Raw genomic sequence first — 17915 nt, 5'->3', positions numbered from 1 at the left:
CTCGAATTGGGTTGAAATTTGACGTGCGGTCTTGTTTGAATGTAGTTAGGCTGCCTTCAAAATTTTATCGCAATCATTGTCCGTTTGATGACCCAACCATTAAAACTATAGCGGCACTATACCTGGTCTAAATTGCAAATGTTTTCAGTGTTCTAAAACCTGATATTGGGCTGCCAGTTTTCCCTTTCATCTCCGCCTAGCCTCTTTGCATAGAGCACCCTTCCACTCGCAACCTAGCCCAAAAAACCTCCCGAAACCCAAAACAAACAGTCGTGACCGTTGGGTCCGGATCAACTTAGTAATACACTGAACCATCATTGGTTTGTCAATTGGACTTCTAACCTGATTATATCGAAGGTAGAATCCAAATCAAAAGGTGCAGATGATAGTTAAACTAATCCACATGCTATATATAGTCCACACCTTGTGCAATCACACCAATCCCTAGACCAACACCCTAATTTCAGCACCGGACCGCCACCTTCGTCCAATCTCCACCAACCTCCGAATTTCCCCTGCCTCCGTGATGCAAATTCCATCCAACGAGCATCGCTTTTGCTGATTCCCCTCGATCCATCGCACAACCCAACCTCCAGCTCCGCGGACAAGTCCAGCGACCGCAGGCAACCGAGGCCCCAACCTTGCACTCGTCCCCGAGCTCCCGCGGCGCCTGTTCCACGGGAAGATGAAGTACGTGCCGCCGCACACAACTCCCAGCCGAGCTCGCGGCCGTGCCCGACCCCGCCACCACGTCCGGCTGAGGACGGTGACCAGGACTAGGAGTAGCAGACCCCTGCGCCCCTTTCCCTCCTCTCGTTTGCTCTCCTCTTGAGTCCATCTCTCTCAGTTCTCTCGTTTTCCTCTATTTGCAGGAAGCCATGTCACTGCCTGCATTTGCCACCGTCGATGCTCCTTCGTTTGGGCAAGCAGGAGCACGCCGCCGTCGGTGCTCCTACGTTTGGGCAAGCAGGAGCACGCCGCCATTGGGAATGGATTCCTCTCCACCAGATCTAGCATCCCCACGCCTAGATCCATCGTCCTCGAGCCATCTCCATGCCCAGCATGCCCTTGCCATTGCCTACTTCAATTGTTGCGCCTACCATGTACGCGTTAACCCGTCTCCTCCAGCTCGCACGCAGCCAGCGCGTGTACACACAGGGTCAATAGCTCCTGTGCGACGTCTTTCCTGGGAATTGGATGGAATGAGACGTTGTTTGACAGAATGGCTCGGCGGCAACACTTTTGAGCGAGTAAATAGCTTATGTGCGACATGGCCCTTAAGCTGAACCGATATCCTCATTAGTTGTTATGGGTTGGACCCACAACGTATCCACGTAAGCACGGGACCCACCACTTGTCCAGTAAGCGCGGGACCTACCTCGTCGCGGCTAGAAGTGATTCCGCCCGTGCCCGTCTGTCCGCCGCCGCCCATTGCTTTTCCCTTTCCCCATTCTTCTTCTTCCTCGGGTCTCCGGTGACCTAGTGCAGATGCCCACCTCCTCCGCCACGCAATCAAACTGGCGTCAGTATGGTCGAGTGATGCTCACAAGGTGCCCTAACTACCCATGCCCAGAGCCTCTCAAACGGTTGGTGACTAAGACGGATGCGAATGGCAATCTTGGGCGGGAGTTTGTGAAATGCTTGAGCAAACCAATGGCAGGAAGGGATGGCAAGGTTAGATCTCGGTTCTAAGCCCGTCCTTTCGCTATTGTTTGCTTTGATTTCTCCATATTTTTTTTTTCTCCTCGAATTTGAGATTTAGGGTTCATTTTGTGGTTTGCAGATCCTGAAGAAATGCACACATTTCGAGTGGATTGATGAATATGTTCAGAGGATTAAATCTGAGGGCTACATTGATTCTAGCATGGCCGCAAGCTGGGAGCTCAATTTGGGCAGGGTGCCGCAGATGGAGAATTGGGGGAGCTCGGACAGAGGGGCGGGCAGAGTTGTGCCGATGGCGAGGTACTTGGAGTCTGAACTGACCGATGAACTAAAGAAGATAAAGAAAAATGAAAGGGAGATGATCGATTTGCAGAAGCAAGCAAATATCATGGCAGTGTTTTTTTATTGTTGTGTCATTGCTCTGTTTATGTTTTACTTGCTATTCATCATCATTAGAGGGGGCATGTAGGTCTGTCCACTGTAGATGATGTGATCTATGCGCCATGACAAGTTCATGTTTCTTAAATGAATCAGCAGTTTGGAACACAAATTATTCAGTTTTCATGTTGTGTTTCCTCTGCTTTTTGTTCTTCAGTTAACAGAGTACACACCCAAATTCAGTTTGTAGTAAAAAAACAAAATTGGGCCGCCGAGTGCGAGACCAAACAAAGTTCAGTTTCAGTACAAAAAAATTATTCGTGGACTGGCGAATAGATGTTGGGCCCAAAATAAAAACGACGGATTATAACCAGGCCCAAAGGTGTAATTTACAAAAGGTACTACTGATTTCAATAGGAATAACCAGGCCCAAAATTATTTGACTGGTCATGTATGATTTTCAATAGGAAATAAAAATGATGGATTATATACAACAATCCAAGTTCATTTATCTTAACAGGGTTGAACATCTAATCTGATCTGTATTATTTACAAACATGGCCTAAGCGGCCTGCAAGATACAAGTGTAAAATCTACAGAGCTAGTACTACACGGGGCAACTACACGTGAGGAATGTCGGGCACATCTTCTGATTGCTCCTTTCCTGGGGCTTACTCGCTGCAGAATCGCCTGTGATGCGTGGAACAGTGGCTGGAACAGGTTCTGGCTGCTTCTTTTCTAGCCCTTACTCGCTGCAGAATCGCCTGTTCTGGCTGGAACAGGTTCTGGCTGCTTCTTTTTTGGCCCGCCCCTTGGTTGTTGCGGCTGCGCTCCATTGGCCCCCCCTCCATTGCTGCCTTGCTGCTCCTAGGTCAACCAAATGAGAGATTAGTTCCTAGTTAATGGTGACAAGATAAACACAGAACCATGAATGGTGACAAGAAAGGATCAGCCCAATACCTGGTGCACTGCGTCATTGATAAATATATAAATTGACAGATAAACACATAGATGTGCACAACATAGATAAGATATAAACACGGGCATCACATAAACTGGCACAACACTACGTAGGGCACAACAGTACGGGTGATTACAATAAACTTACAGATAAGATAGTGTTTAACATTACAGATACGATAGATAAGAAAGATTAAACTACGATAAACCCGGCATGGAGGGGCGACGGGCGCGCGTCTTCACTCCTCGTCGTTGCCCGGCGGTAGGTTGTAGGGGAGGGTGTGCATGGAGTGCTCGTTGGGCCAGATGCTGTCGAGGTCGGTGAAGATGTTGTAGGTGGTGAAGCAGATGAATTCGCACCCCCCAAACCAGACACGACCGAGGAGGTGATACGCGTCGTAGGGGTTGCGGAAGCGCACGATCATGCCCGTTCCTCCCATGCGAGACTCGTCGATGGTGAACATCTGGGGAGTTCCCACAGGGAGGTGGCGATAGAGGGCGCGAAGGAAGAACCCCGCGAACTCCCGTCCACCCCGCCAGCGCGACATGGCCCTGACCCGGAGCTGGTTCTCCACGACGACCCCAGCGGGGTACATCCTTTCCGGCCTGGTGCCGGGCACTTGGAACGTCGGGCCATGGAACTCCATGCCGGGGCTTGCGGTTGCTTGGATGTGATGCGAGGGGGGGCTGGGTAGAAGGAGGGCAAGGAGGAAGATGAAGATGTGCACGGGGTAGAGGAGGGTTAAATAGCAGGTTTTGGGCTGCGTCGGTTCATCGATTCAGTTGCAGCAATTAATGGATGGCGCCCATTTGCGTTTGCCTATTGGATCAAAGGGTGCGTCGCCGATTCACACACTGCATCGAGGACTGCGTCGAGCACGCCCGCCGTTCACACTTTCGTCGGTGCACCACGTCGAGCACGCCCCTCATATTCAAAGCCCATTCAGACTGCGGTCCTCGATGCGCTGCTAATGGCTCTGATGCGGCGCGTGCATGCATGCAGAAAAACCGATGCATGTCATGCAACAAAGAAGCACACGAAGTCAGAGGCGCGTACGCCACATCCATGCACCGATTCATTTCCAATCGTCGGATCTTCACCGAACTGACTAGATCCAACGGACAAGCCCTCACTCGGGCCCTCGATCCAAACCCCCGCTTGCCAGCCAATCAGCACACGCGGATCACGGGCGGATCACAAACGCGGATCAACGTCAGATCCAACCGCTCACTCAGCAACGATCGACGGCTATAAACATGGCGGGGTTTCGGATGGGGTTTCCGGGGTTATGGGCTTTAGAGTTGCAGTGAGCTAGGGTTGAGCACAAACAATTAAAAAAAAATCAAAAAAATATGAAACTTTCTCCCACTGTCTACTGATGCAACTACGTTGCTATAAAAAAATTGATTCATGTTATATCCATGTTTAAATGCAAAAGATTCACACAATTCATGTTATTGATGGAATTGTCTAGGGTAGAGCATAAGTAATTCAAAAAAATTCAAAAAATACAAAACCAGCGCACGTTGTGTACTTATTCAATTGAGTTGCTATAAAAAAAATGGAAACTTGTTATATGCAAAGTTTAAAAACAAAATTCACACGTTCAGGATATCGACGAAATGAGCTAGGGTTGAACATAATTAATTCAAAAAAAATCAAAAAAATATAAAACCAGCACACATTGTCATTTTACATCACATACTTAGCAATCAAAAATATAAACTTTGATTTTGAGTCGGTCAACGTTTTTGTGAAAAAGTTGACTATTTTTCAAATGAGCAAAAATTACTCAAAACAAATCAAAAAAAATCAAAACTTGTGCCCATAGTCCTATTATGTTGCATAGCAACCAAAAATATATATAAACATGGTTTATATACATTTGCAGGAAAATGCCTTTAAGAAGATGGCGTTTACCCTACCTTATGAGGTCGTTTGTCACACATTTTTCATGACTATGTCTCTAACTTAACAAAAGAGCTCAGAATGATGACATAACAACCATATTTGAGTTGTTGTGGTAGCATTGAAACATCATACCCGAGTCAAAAGTTCAACTTACTCCAAATTTGAATTTAAACCAAAAATTTTATTTTTCATCAAATTTGAAATTCAGTTTGAAAACAATAATAATCAAACAAGTTTTGATGGAAACATGTGGGTACATAGTGCCTAACAAATTTTATTACATGCCATAAATTTCAAATGATCAACAGTTCTATCTCTTCCGACCACGCCGTGTACCCTTCTTCGCCTTGGCATTTCTTGTTTTTGGTTGTACTGCACACACAAGTTCACTGATCATCTTGGTTTTCTTCACTGGACTCGATGCTATCGCCTCATGAAACTCGATAGCAGCTTCAGTTTCGACAGTGTGCACAGCTTCAGTTTTAGTTTCGACAATGTGCACAACTTTAGTTTCGACAGTGTGCACAACTTCAGTTTCAGTTTCGACAATGTGCACAACTTCAGTTTCGACAGTGTGCACAGCTTCAGTTTCGACAGTTTTGACAGTGTGCACAACTTCAATTTCGTCACTTGCAACACCAAACTGTTCCATCCACTGACTTGTTTGCCTTCTGCTGCCACTCACTCTTGCTCTTTTTGTTGGCCAACACTGTTCAACAACAATAGGTTGACTTGGAAGCTTCCTCCTGAAAACAACAAAGCATGCCACATATTTATAATTTAAACAAAATCAGAATATGAACAAACACAAATGAACAAGCACATACTTTCTCGGATGAGGAGGAGAGAAAATGCATAGTCTGGATCCCTCTCTGTGCCCAAGTATTTGGCAACTTTTGCATCTGTTTTTGTCACCCTTTTGAGCCCTTTTTGGCTTTGCATCTTTCTTGTCCTTCTTGCCCTTCTTACTACTCTCACCTTTTTCAAACCATGCTTTGAATCTACTCTGTTTAGGTCTGCCTGCCTTTCTTTTTGTTAGAGGAGGACACATGGAATATTCAAGCGGCACTTCTGGCCACTGTTCCTGATCTGTAAGAGGTGGAATTGGAGTTGCATATGCAGCTTTGAATTTTTCTACCGAATAATACCCATGCAGATATGGATGCATATTTATCTTTGGTTGGCCGACTAAGAATAGAATGGCATGATCACATGGTTTACTAGTGGCCTGCCATTCGAGGCAACTGCAATCATGCAATTCAGTGTTAACAACATGCCTCCTTCCAGTCTTGTTATCTCTAACTTCAGCACCCCACAGTGATGATTTTTCAACACACAAATGTGTAAGACCTCTGCTTCTGTTGACCACCTGTTGCACCACTGCTGGAAGTTTATCACCTTGCAGACAATCAGCAATCTTTTTTCTCAATTCCCATAGCCGCATGAGCATGATCCTGATTTGATCAACCATGTCATGCACAGGCAAATCTTTTAGCTGCTTCACCTTGTTGTTGAAACTTTCTGCCAAATTGTTGTTGATATGGTCACACTTGATGGCAGTGTTGAATCCTGACCTGTACCATAATAAAGAATGGTAGGTGTTCAACCATGTACCAAACTCCTCACATGTTGCCATTACCTTACTAAGATGATATGAATGTGTCTGTTTAGTGTAAGATCTTGCTGCTGGCCACATTCTCCCAAATTCATCTCCTCTGAATTTTTTGATCAAATTCATCCACAAATGGCCGAAGCACTCCCTTTGCTCAGCATGTGGGAACACATTTTTAACTGCATTTTCCAGACCTTTGCATGCATCTCTGTGTATTGCCAAAGGTGACATTGGCCCTAAGCATCTTTTCAACTGCATCATGAACCATGTCCATGAAGCCTCTGTCTCTGACTGAAACAAGCCAATAGAAACTGGAAACATCCAGTTATGTCCATCTAGAGCATTACATGCTGCCAACTGACCATTCCACTTGCGTGTCAAAAATGATGAGTCTATGCTCAAATATGGACGACATCCTGCTTTGAAGCCATCGATGCAAGGATTTAAAGCCATAAAAAATTTGGAGAAATAAACCTTTCCATCCTCTGATACCTCAGTCTCTATCTCGACAACACTGCCAGGTGACCTTTTCTCCACCTCTGCTTTGAAATTGAAAAGCAGCCTAAATGTGTTTGCCCAATCACCATACAAATTCTTCATTGCCCTTTGTTTAACCTTCCATACTGTGGTATAATGCAGTTTAATGGGGTACAACTTTTCCAAGTCTACTTGGAGTCTTTTTGCAGTAGTGTTGGGTGTTTTGGCAAAAAATGGAGTTATCTTTTCTGCAACCCAAATCTGTGATGTCATGCTTGATTTTTTCTGTGAACTTGTGAGACAAGTATGTTTATTAGGGATTTGGTTAACCCTGACAGTAATTCCATCAGGCTGCAGTCTAGCAGATATGTACCACTTGCAAGCCCTCCTACCACTACCATCAAAACCTCTGCACTTAGCATAAAACTTCTTTCTATCAGTCCAAACTGTCTTGGCATCAAACTGATGTCTGACTGCATAAGTCTTGAAAGACAACCTGAACTCATCCATGTTTGGCCACAACTTCCCCACTCGAATGACAGGGTTTTCCTTGTCATACACATGCACTAGCTCTTCATCATGTGCATCATCTACATCATTTGCAGCATCTTTCATCAACTGTTCATCTACATCACTTAATTCTGTGTCATCATTATCACTTGTATTAGCTTCATCCCTCTCCTCCTCATCTCTGTCATCGACTGGAATGCCAAATAGTTTGGCCATCTCAGTGTCAGCAATTGGTGCAATGACCAAATCAGTAGGCTCCTCCAACTCAACTGCATTCCAATCAACAACATTAACATTTCCCTCTTCTGCATGTGCATTAGCCCCATCGGCTATTACTGCTAGATCCGTAATAATGGGAACGATATGCCTCTGCGAAGCCCAATCATCATCTGCCTTCTGCATAGCCAAGTGTGACGACACATAACCTACCTTCGAGTCAATATTCAGATCAACGAGCTCAGCAAAAAATTCAGCCCTAAGGCTTGCCCAGCCCTCTTGCCTATCGATTTCAACAACAATATCTTCACCATCTTCAATTCTGACATACTCTCCTTTGAAATCATCATACCGCAATAGTGAAACCTCTTGCTCTGGACCCCAAAGCACAGTTTCCCCAATTTTCTCCACCAATTTCCTCACTGCCTTCTCTTCCATCGACTGTATCTTATTGGGATCAATTTCTGCACATTTGTGTCTCTCTGGATGTTCTCAATGCTACCACCAACTAATTTTGCCGCCGATGGAAAGAAATTGATTGCAAATTCAAATGTTTCAGCAGCATTCCCTCTGTTATAGGCGGGCGGGCAGCGTGAGACAGAGCAAAGATTGCCTTCAATTGCACTCAAAAAATGGGCGGAAGGGAGGCGCATTACCTGTTCGAAGCTGAATCTGGCGGCTCCTTCTCGACCTGACCACGGGCTCCTCTCACCGCGCCGCCCCCTCTCACCTTCTATCGATTTCACCAAGCAAAACAGAGAGCTCAGATCTACAAGGCGGAGGGGATTGGGACTAGAGTATCAAATTCACTCACCACGATGGCCGCCGCCGCCACCGAATGGGGGCTACGCCGAGAAAGAGGGCTCCTCCGTCGTAGCCGCCGCCGGAGCTGAAGATGTCGGGCAGTTTCGGACAGTTCTAGTCGGGCTGTTTCACGAGATGCGGTGCTAATTAATTTGGGCCCAAATTAGGTAATACATGACTTAACGCGAATTGGACTAGTTGACTAAGGTTTTATCGCATGTGTGGCCGTGAGCTATTTTCTCCCTGCAAACCGTCGCACGAGAGCTATTTCATCGAAAGATGTCGCACTGCTTCCAATTCCCAAGAAAGACGTCGCACAGGAGCTATTGGCCCGTACACACAAGGCCGTCCCCTCGTCCTCTCACCTCGCAGTCGTGTGGGGAGCAAGTTGCCCGGGTCAAGCTGCCTCCACCGTAGTGTCGCCGAGCCAGCCCAGCATCACCATGACCACCGACATCTCGTTCCCCATTGTGAGCAGTCCTCCGTATTTCAGACTGTGTTACTTTTGTCTAGATTCATTTTGTGTGTTCATCTTATTTAGATTTGCCACTTTGTTGCACCACGAGCAGAGTTGCACCCGAGAGTTACTGGTTTCGAGTCCCTCTTGCCCTAGTTTTTGCTCATTTATATTTAGTAACTGCAGAATCACTTGGCCACTTGGGACGTGATCCACAAGTCGGGCCGTTGTAGAACGCTGAATTCGCCCCATATATGTTTTTCTATATCTTCCCTTCGATTTGCATTGTTTTTAGTGCATTGCATATTTCAGAAAATACCATGATTTTAAAATGCTAATAAATAATTATTGTGCATCGTATTAAAAGAATTTGGATATGTTAATGTGTAGAATTTTGTGTAGCTTCACAATATCCAATTTTTCAACCATGATTTGCCTAAAGCCATGCTAAAACAGTTTCCATCATAATTAATTAACCGTAGCTCTGATTAAAATGATCCACATATGTAACTTGACTCAAAAAATGTGTAGAATAACATGGTGACATTTATTTTTCTCTTTAACCACTCTAAAATTGTGTTATAGGAAGAACAGTACTGATATCTTAATTTGCATATGGAGAATTTCCGGAATTGTTTTTCATTGTTCCGACCTCATTTAAATTTTCCTAGAGTTTCATGTAGTTCCATAATATCTTGTGCAAGCATGTTTTAACATGCTTGTTGTTGTCATTTGCATACATTCTGCATTCATAGGATATAATCTTGTGTTGCTCATATCTTTTAGACCGTAGCTCCGTTCTAGATGATCTATATATGTAAATCGACTAGAATGACGTGTAGAATCACATGGTACACTTGATGTTTCTGTTTAATAATATAAAATATGTTCAGTTCAGATCTGCACCAATTTCGAAATTAACATATGTGGTCATTTCAGAAATGCTATATGTTGTTTCCGACCTCATTTAAGATGCCAAGATAGTGTAGTTTATTTATGCTTGACCTCTTGGCATGTTTAACAACATTTAACATTATCGTGTACCTAAACAGGAGTTAACTACGTAATTTAATGTGGATTTTTGTCAATATGCAGCTCCTTGCATATTGAGCTTCACTTAATGTGTAGTATTCGATTGTTGTCATTGGCATGCCTTGCGTATCAACCGAACAAGCATCATATGTTTTTGTGCATCATGTCATGAATATGTTGTGGTGTTTATAGTGTTTTGATTGTATGTTTCAAGATTTCTTCTCCTTGATAGAGTTCTTTCAAGCATGCCGGAGTGTGAGGATTCGTTCGGCTATGTTGGTTCGTCTACTTCACGGATTCGTTCTTCTTCCAAGCGGGATGACATGCAAGATGATCATTTGCATAGATACCACTAATACCATTGCTTACTAGTTGTCTTGTTTCTATCACTATGACTCGCTGCCTACCACCTGTTATGTGAAGCCTCCCAACATTGCCACGAAAAATCCTCTAACCCCATCCATATCCCAGCAAACCTTCTATGTTACCGCTTGCTGAGCCCTCTTATAACATTGCTAGTTGCAGGTGCAGTTGCGTCCATGTGACATCATGGATTCCTTGTTATATCACCATATTATTGCTAATTAATTTAATGCACCTATATACTTGGTAAAACGTGGAAGGCTTGGCCTTCTACCCAGTGTTATTTGTGTACCGGTGTTATGTTCCATAATTGAGCGCTCCAAACATGCTTGTGGTTGTTATGGGGACCCCCTTGATTTTGGTTTTGGTATAAAACTTTTCCGGTAAGGCCCAACATTGGTACTATTTTTTCTCAACATCATAATACTGAACACCGTTAGTAACGCATAGGGAGTTAGCACTACCGATGATTAATTTAACATAATAAAGGGGGCCAGTGATGATGGTGTTGGTCCCAAACGGGCAAACTGCGGGGCCACCTCGAGGGAACTCGAGGTTTGGTTTTACTCGTAGGATTTTCCATTCGGTAGTGCCCTGAGAAAGAGATATGTGTGGTTGGAGTTGTTCATGATGTTAAAATCTTGATTCTAAGTTGGTTATCTATTCTTTTTCGGAGTTCCATGTGTTTCTCAAGTATCTCGTCGCGAAGCTTCATCTAAATCCTTGCAAGGTCATAATCTTATTGTTGTCAACCTTCATTCTTTTCATCATTCTTTTATATACGGAGGTTCGTCATGGTGGTTCTTCAAGGATCCTATTCATTCTCAAGGTGTTCTTCAAGATTCTTGTTGGATAACCTCAAGTGTTCTTTCTCTTGCATTTCAAAGTGCAATTCTTCCTCCATTATCCTTTGAGGTGGTGTTATAGCATTCTTGACTCATGGGGAGTCTCGAAGATAATTTGTTCCAAGAATGAGATATTAAACCCACCAATTTCTTCGATCATGAGATATTTTCAACTGATGATTTCTTCATTGAGGTTATCTTGGGTTGGATTTCACCTAAATCTTTTTATAAGGATTTTTGCTATTATGGTGATTCTCGTTGACCCAAGTTCTCAATATATCCATTTGGTGTAAGAAATTTTGCATATCTTGTTGCTCAAGTAATCTTTATTTCTGTTAGTGGCTGGTTGTCACCTCATAATTTTGCGATGTTCTCCATAAGCCCACAACAAGCTTTCTTTTAATTGTTCATTTTCCAACAGCTCTGTTCAATTCTTCTTGTGAGGATGCTTATCAAATTCAACAAATAGTAGAAGATGTCATTTTTCTTTTCCGTTCATCTCTACCCAATGATCTAGCTTGCATTCTTTTATTCTGGAGGTTTTGTGATGTTGCTCTCTTTGAATCTATCATCTCGTTTTGTCAAGATCACGTTCCTTCTTTGTTTAATTCATTTAACTGAAGTGTTGTGCCCCTCTAAGGTCTTCCATCTTATCAATTTTTCCCTATTTCCTATTTGAGTGCTGCCAAAATTTCGTTTGAATTCTGTCTTGTTTATCATGTCATTTTTCATCTCTTTGCACCCTTCATGGAACGTTGGTTTGACTTGTTAGTCAAGAATCAACTAAGATTTACCACTTCCTTTCCTCTTCCTCTTCCCCTTTAAATTGTTAGATCTCTGGTTGAGATCTCTAGTTACTGTAGGAGAGTTGTAACTGGCCGGAAGAGACGCTCCAAAAGATTCCCCTTTAATTCCATTGTCATCGTTTGATTCTTTTGTTTGTCGCATTCATCATCACATCATCCCTATTGCATCGGCACTACATTGTCGTCATTTTTCAAAAATTACATCCGTTATTAGTTGCCGGTTCCTGCCGCTTTTGTCCTTGACCGTTTTGAGACTAACCACACTCGCACGTCCCTGCAACATCGTTTAAATATTGTTTTCTAAAGGTATGTATAACACTTTCTCGCATTGAGTTAAAAGTTGGCATGCAGACTAGTTTTAGTGTGGGTAGGCTATCTGCCAAATTTCATCGCACTCTGTGTCCATTTTATACCCTAACCGTTAAACTTATAGTGGCACTATAGTCGGTCTAAATTGGAGACATTTTCGATGTTTTAAAAACTGATGCCGGGCTCCCCTTTTTCCCTCTCATCTCCACATAGGCTCTTTGCGAGTGCACCGTTCCGCTCGCAACCTAGCCCAAAAAACCTCCCGGAACCCGAAACATACGATCGTGACCGTTGGGTCGGGATCAACCACGTAATACCCCAAACCATCAACGGTTTGTCAATTGTACTCCCTAACCTGATTATATTGACCGTCCGATCTAAATCAGAGGATCGAGATGACCCTACAACTAACCCACTTGCTATATATAGTCCACACTAATACAGTCAGACCAAACCTAGAGCAACTCCCTTATTTCAACGCCGCGCCGCCACCCCTCTCCAATGTCCACCAACCTCGGGATTTCATCTGCCTCCCTAATCCAAAATCATTCCAACGAGCGTCAGTCCTGCTTATTTCCCTCGATCCATCACAGAGCCCAACCTCCAGCTCCGTGGGCAAGTCTAGCGACCGCAGGCAACCGAGGCCCCATCCTTGCTCTCGTCCCCGAGCTCCCGCGGCGCCTGTTCCAAGGGAAGATGAAGTCTGCGCCGCAGCCCGTAGCTCCAAGCCGAGGTCATGGCTGTGCCCGACCCCACCGCCACGTCCGACTGCCGCCGGCGACCAGGACCAGGAGTAGAAGGCCCGTGCGCCCCTTTCCCTCCTCCTGTTTCCTCTTCTCTTGAGTCCCTCTCTCTCAGTTATCTCTTTTTTCTCAGTTTGCAGGAAGCCATGGCGCTGCTGGCATTTGCTGTCGTCGGTGCTCTTTCATTTGGGCATGCATGAGCACGCCGCCATCGGGAATGGATTCCTGTCCATCGGATCCAGCGCCACCACACCTCCATACATCGTCTTCGGGCCGTCCCCATGCCCAACATGCCCTCGCCTTCGCCTACTTCAACTGTTGTCCATGTCGTGTACGTGTTGACCCGTCTCCTCCAGCTCGCATGCACCCAGCGTGCGGACGCAGAAGGCCATCTCGTGGGCCTCTCGCCTCGCATTCGTGTGGGCAGCAAGCTTCCCGAGTCAAGCCGCCTCCAGTGCAGCGTCCCCAAGCTAGCCCAGGATTGCCATGGCCGCTGGCATCTCGATCCCTCTTGTGAGCAGTCTTCTCGATTTCAGACTCTTATTCTTCTCTCTAGATTTGTTCTGTGTCTTAAGCATATTAAGATTTGCCACTTTGTTGCGCGACGAGGTGAGTTCCTGTCGAGCTGGTACTGTGTTCCATTTAGACTCCACCCAAGAGGTACTGTTGTTGGTGCACTAAAGACTAGGGTCCCTAGTGCCCCAGACTTGTGCACGGGCGCAAAGAGCCCCTGCCGACAGGGCATGACTGGACCTAGACGAGATGCATCCAAGATAATCAAGGCCTCGGCAAGCCTGCCTTGTATGGAGCATAATCGAGGCCTCGGCAAGCCTGCCTTAGCGGGAAGATGACCAAGGCCACGCCCATTTGGTGGGCGTGACGAACTAATCAAGTACAAGACCTCGGCAAGCCTCCCTTGCCGGGATGGCAACCAAATCCCCCGGCAAGCTTCCTTGCCGGGATGAAGACTCGAGACCCCGGCAAGCTCCCTTGCCGGGATGACGAGGCCAGGCACTGGAGGGCAACCGCCCTTGCCACAGTGCCACCGCCCCCAAGTCTCAGTGCATTCCGCATGTGCCAGCGCAGCGTCCAGTTGTCGAAACACCTGGATACGTGTCTTCACCAGCACATTGCTGACAAGGACAAGACGTGCATTTCATGCACCTGACGAATATAGATGGATAAGCATCGCTCTAGGTTCACTGTAACTTCTCGTGAACCTACCACCGAGCACTGTAGGTGACCCCTTTGCCTATAAAACGAGGCCCTTAGCTCATTCACAAGGGGTTAGACTCTTTGGATATTGGGAGAAGACAGTTATCGTCAGTCACTGTAACAAACAACAAAATGCTTAATACAACCAAACAAGCAGGACGTAGGGTTTTACTCATAAGCGGCCCAAACCTGGGTAAAAAGGCTCGTCGGGTGCTCATCGTTAGCTCCGCTCTTGACGTCACCTTCCTGCCCTACGATCACAAGGGTTTCACGTTGATTCCCATAGGTGTCGACCTGGCATCACCGACATCTTTGGCGCGCCAGGTACGGGGTGTGGAGTGGTGCGTGAATCAGAGCAAGCTCAGCACCAGATTCATTGAAGTTTGGGCGCTACGCCGCGTTCCCCCGGAAACGGGGTATCGCGGCGGACGCTCTGTTCTGCTACGACTTCCGAAGGCCTACGCGAACGCGTTGCTGCGCAAGCGCGGGGTAGGGAGGCGGAGGCTCCAAGGGTGGCGCCGTTAGGCCGATGCGTCGCTCGGGGGCAACGCGCGGTTGTCGAGGGCGTGCCTGGGCGCTTTACAGAGGCCTCGGTGCATACTCTGGCGGACGCACCTCCTCGGAGCGATGCATAGTCGTTGAGGATGCGCCACACGGTCCTGAAGCCCCGGCGCACACTCTAGCGCGAGTGTTGCACCCTTGAGAGCATCGCATCGTCGCCCAAAGACACGCTCGGGGGCTCCGCAAGCACAACCTAGCAAGAATAAAGCAAAGGGATTACACCCTGGCCGGCTTTTTCTCCAAACGATGGTCACGGACCGTCGGCAAGAAGTCTTTGCCGGAGAAAAGGCTGCCAGGAGCGGTGATTTCCTGCTTGCCCAGGGCTCCGACGCCCTAGCAAAAGATTCAAGCGCCATGCAACCACGGCGTGAACAGATAAGTTTTTAAGTTTAAGATTCAGATCTGAGGTAGATAGATTGTCAATTTTTTCCCTTTGAAGGTTTTCAATCTTTGTGTGTGGAGTATAAATGTAATGGGACCTTACGAAAGTTCAGTGCACCATGTCTTTGTTTCGAATTCGTTCAAATGACCTGAACGGCCACAGAGCGCCTTCAAACAGTTGCAAACCTGATCAATAGGGCAAGCGGCTACGTAGCACCCGATTTTGTCTCAAGCTGCGCTTGGCGATTTCCATGGTTGCACTGGAAGCGGCAAGGAGCCTTGTCGGTAGTTGCCGGCAAGCTCCCAGATTATGCAGAGGCGAATCATACAAAGAATGGAATCGGAAAAGGGGAAAACAATCTTTTCATTCATTTGAATGGATACATATGGCTTCACTTACAAAGCATCGTTATCCTAACCTAAAGACGCTGTCTTTTGACGAGGACCGACCTATGCGTAGGAGTGAAGTTCAAAAAGACAAAAAGGCGGGACATCCCCGGCGCAACCCAAGCTGGCCCCTCCTGGAGCAGCATTGCGCAATCGAGAGCTGCGCTGGAGGACAGGACAGCAGGAGGAGATGAAGGGGCCGGGTCCAATGGTCACACCGCCTCGAAGACGAGGCGTCGATGCGGGCCCCGACAAGGAGGGGGAGAGGCGTGAGCGGGCGCCGGCGGCGGAGCCAGCAGTCAGTCGGAGCTTGGGGAATCGTACTCCGACTTGACCCCCAGGCTCCCGACCTGCTAAGAGCGCCACTACCGCTGCCGTCTCCCTCATCACGTCTCCCTCATCACTGTCGCTCCAAGCGGAGCTCTCAATGCCGCTCGAGCAACCTTCGCAGAAGCCGAGAAGCACACGTGGGGGCCCCTAAAGCAACATGGAGGACCGCCTCAGGAGCAAGCCCCGGGGAAGGCGGAGGCGTTCGAGTAGCGCTCCGCCTGCCCCGGCCTGGGCCTCCACGACGATCGCGGCCCCTCGCCCTTCCTCTGTCACGGGTGCGCGGGTCGTCTTCCGCCACGGCCCCCAGAAGCTATGGCATGATCCGAACGGGATCCCCTCGCCACCCTGATGGCCGACGGTGGCCAACCCCGTCCCCTAACCATGGTTAGGGGCGAGTGACACCTGACACCGAAGAAGATTCTGAAGACCAAGGTTGAGGATTTGGTGGATTCAGGAGGAGTTGGGTGAGCAAAACCCCTCGCAAACCCTCCCAATTTATAGGACGGGGCGCGGGGGCTAGCCTCCCATACTCCAGAAGCCACCACCTTTCTCTCCCGATTGCTCGAGCTCACGGGCGAACAGAGAACTGCCCTGTTGCACCAATGCATGCATGGGCGGGCCCAACCACTGTTGCGCCTTTCAAGACCACGTCTGCCACGTGTTCGTTCATAACTGTGCATGCCTCGCGCGTGGTAGAGGTGTTTAAGGAGGCGGAGAGGCCACTCCACGCACGACCTCCCACTTCGCGCATCTGATGCGCGGTGTGGGGAAAAGCAACCGCTAGCACATCCAGCCACGAAGGCCCATGAACCTCTTTGGGCCTAGCCCAACAACGCTTCACACGAGTGTGTGGCCCAGGCCCGGGGGCTCCTGTCGGTGCACAAAATACTTGGGTCCCTAGTGCCCCAGACTTATGCATGGGCCCAAAGAGCCCTTGCCGGCAGGGCATGACTGGACACAGACCAGATGCATCCAAGATAATCAAGGCCTCGGCAAGCCTGTCTTGCCGGGAGGATAATCGAGACCTAGGCAAGCCTACCTTCCCAGGAGGATTGCCAAGGCCACGCCCATTTGGTGGGCGTGACGAACTCACCAAGTACAAGACCTCGGCAAGCCTCCCTTGCCAGGATGACAACCAAAGCCCCCGGCAAGCTTCCTTGCCGGGACGAAGACCCGTGACCCCGACAAGCTCCCTTGCCGGGATGACGAGGCCAGGCACTGGAGGGCAACCTCCCTTGCCACAGTGCCACCGCCCCCTAGTTCAAGTGCATTTCGCATGCGCCAACGCAACGTCTAGGTGTCGAAACACCTGGATACGTGTCTTCACCAGCACATTGCTAACAAGAACAAGACGTGCATTTAATGCACCTGACAACGGTAGATGGATAAGCACCGCTCTAGGTTCACTGCAACTTCTCGTGAACCTACCACCGAGCACTTAGGTGACCCCTTTGCCTATAAAAGGAGGCCCTTAGCTCATTCACAAGGGGTTAGACTCTTTGGACAACATTCTGACTGGGAAGTGTTCTAGTTCGCATGCTCGTGAGCGACGAACTCTTCTCCAAATTCCTTATGTTCCATGCTTGGACACTTAAATAACCAGTGGCAAGACAATGAGTACTTTGAATGTACTCGCAAAAAACCCATGATGTGGAACAAAACAATAATGAAGCATGATATAGCACTAGTAGGCAATTTTGTAGAAACCAGGTTTTTCCCTCGTGCACTTTCATGATCAACTTATCGTGCGGGGATGCATCATAAAGTAAGTGAAAACCATGTGAACAAGTTACGGATATCAATATCAACTAAGGACTGAGCAACCCATGTTCACCCATCATGCCGAGTCAGCCGACTTAGTCCACACATCATATTACTGACATACTACCTTTCTCACACACGCACACTGTTTGTAAACATGGATGTAGCCCAAGAGCGGTCATCCAACTGTCCAT

At 47.3% G+C, this 17915-nt stretch overlaps 1 protein-coding gene across 1 annotated transcript; it reads left to right on the top strand.

Annotated features, from left to right (window-relative positions):
* The first annotated feature begins 12806 nt into the window (after nucleotides 1-12806).
* LOC123402131 lies at nucleotides 12807-13691 on the top strand. The gene is made up of 2 exons (XM_045096012.1): nucleotides 12807-13147; nucleotides 13220-13691. Exons 1-2 carry the CDS (start codon nucleotides 12845-12847, stop codon nucleotides 13601-13603), a joined length of 687 nt encoding a protein of 228 aa, XP_044951947.1. The 5' UTR covers nucleotides 12807-12844; the 3' UTR covers nucleotides 13604-13691.
* Nucleotides 13692-17915: the final 4224 nt, after the last annotated feature.

The sequence above is a fragment of the Hordeum vulgare genome, chromosome 6H (assembly GCF_904849725.1).
Source record: "Hordeum vulgare subsp. vulgare chromosome 6H, MorexV3_pseudomolecules_assembly, whole genome shotgun sequence".
Taxonomy (NCBI): Eukaryota; Viridiplantae; Streptophyta; class Magnoliopsida; order Poales; family Poaceae; genus Hordeum; species Hordeum vulgare.
Note: the sequence above shows the minus strand (reverse complement) of the source record. Positions and strands in the feature narration are given on the sequence as shown.

Excerpts from the sequence above, each read along its gene's own strand:
- LOC123402131 (XM_045096012.1), top strand. The coding sequence starts at position 12,845 with ATGTCCACCAACCTCGGGATTTCATCTGCCTCCCTAATCCAAAATCAT. Across the intron at positions 13,148-13,219 it reads GGACCAGGAGTAGAAGGCCC|TTTGCAGGAAGCCATGGCGC; the intron begins GTGCGCCCCTTT and ends CTTTTTTCTCAG.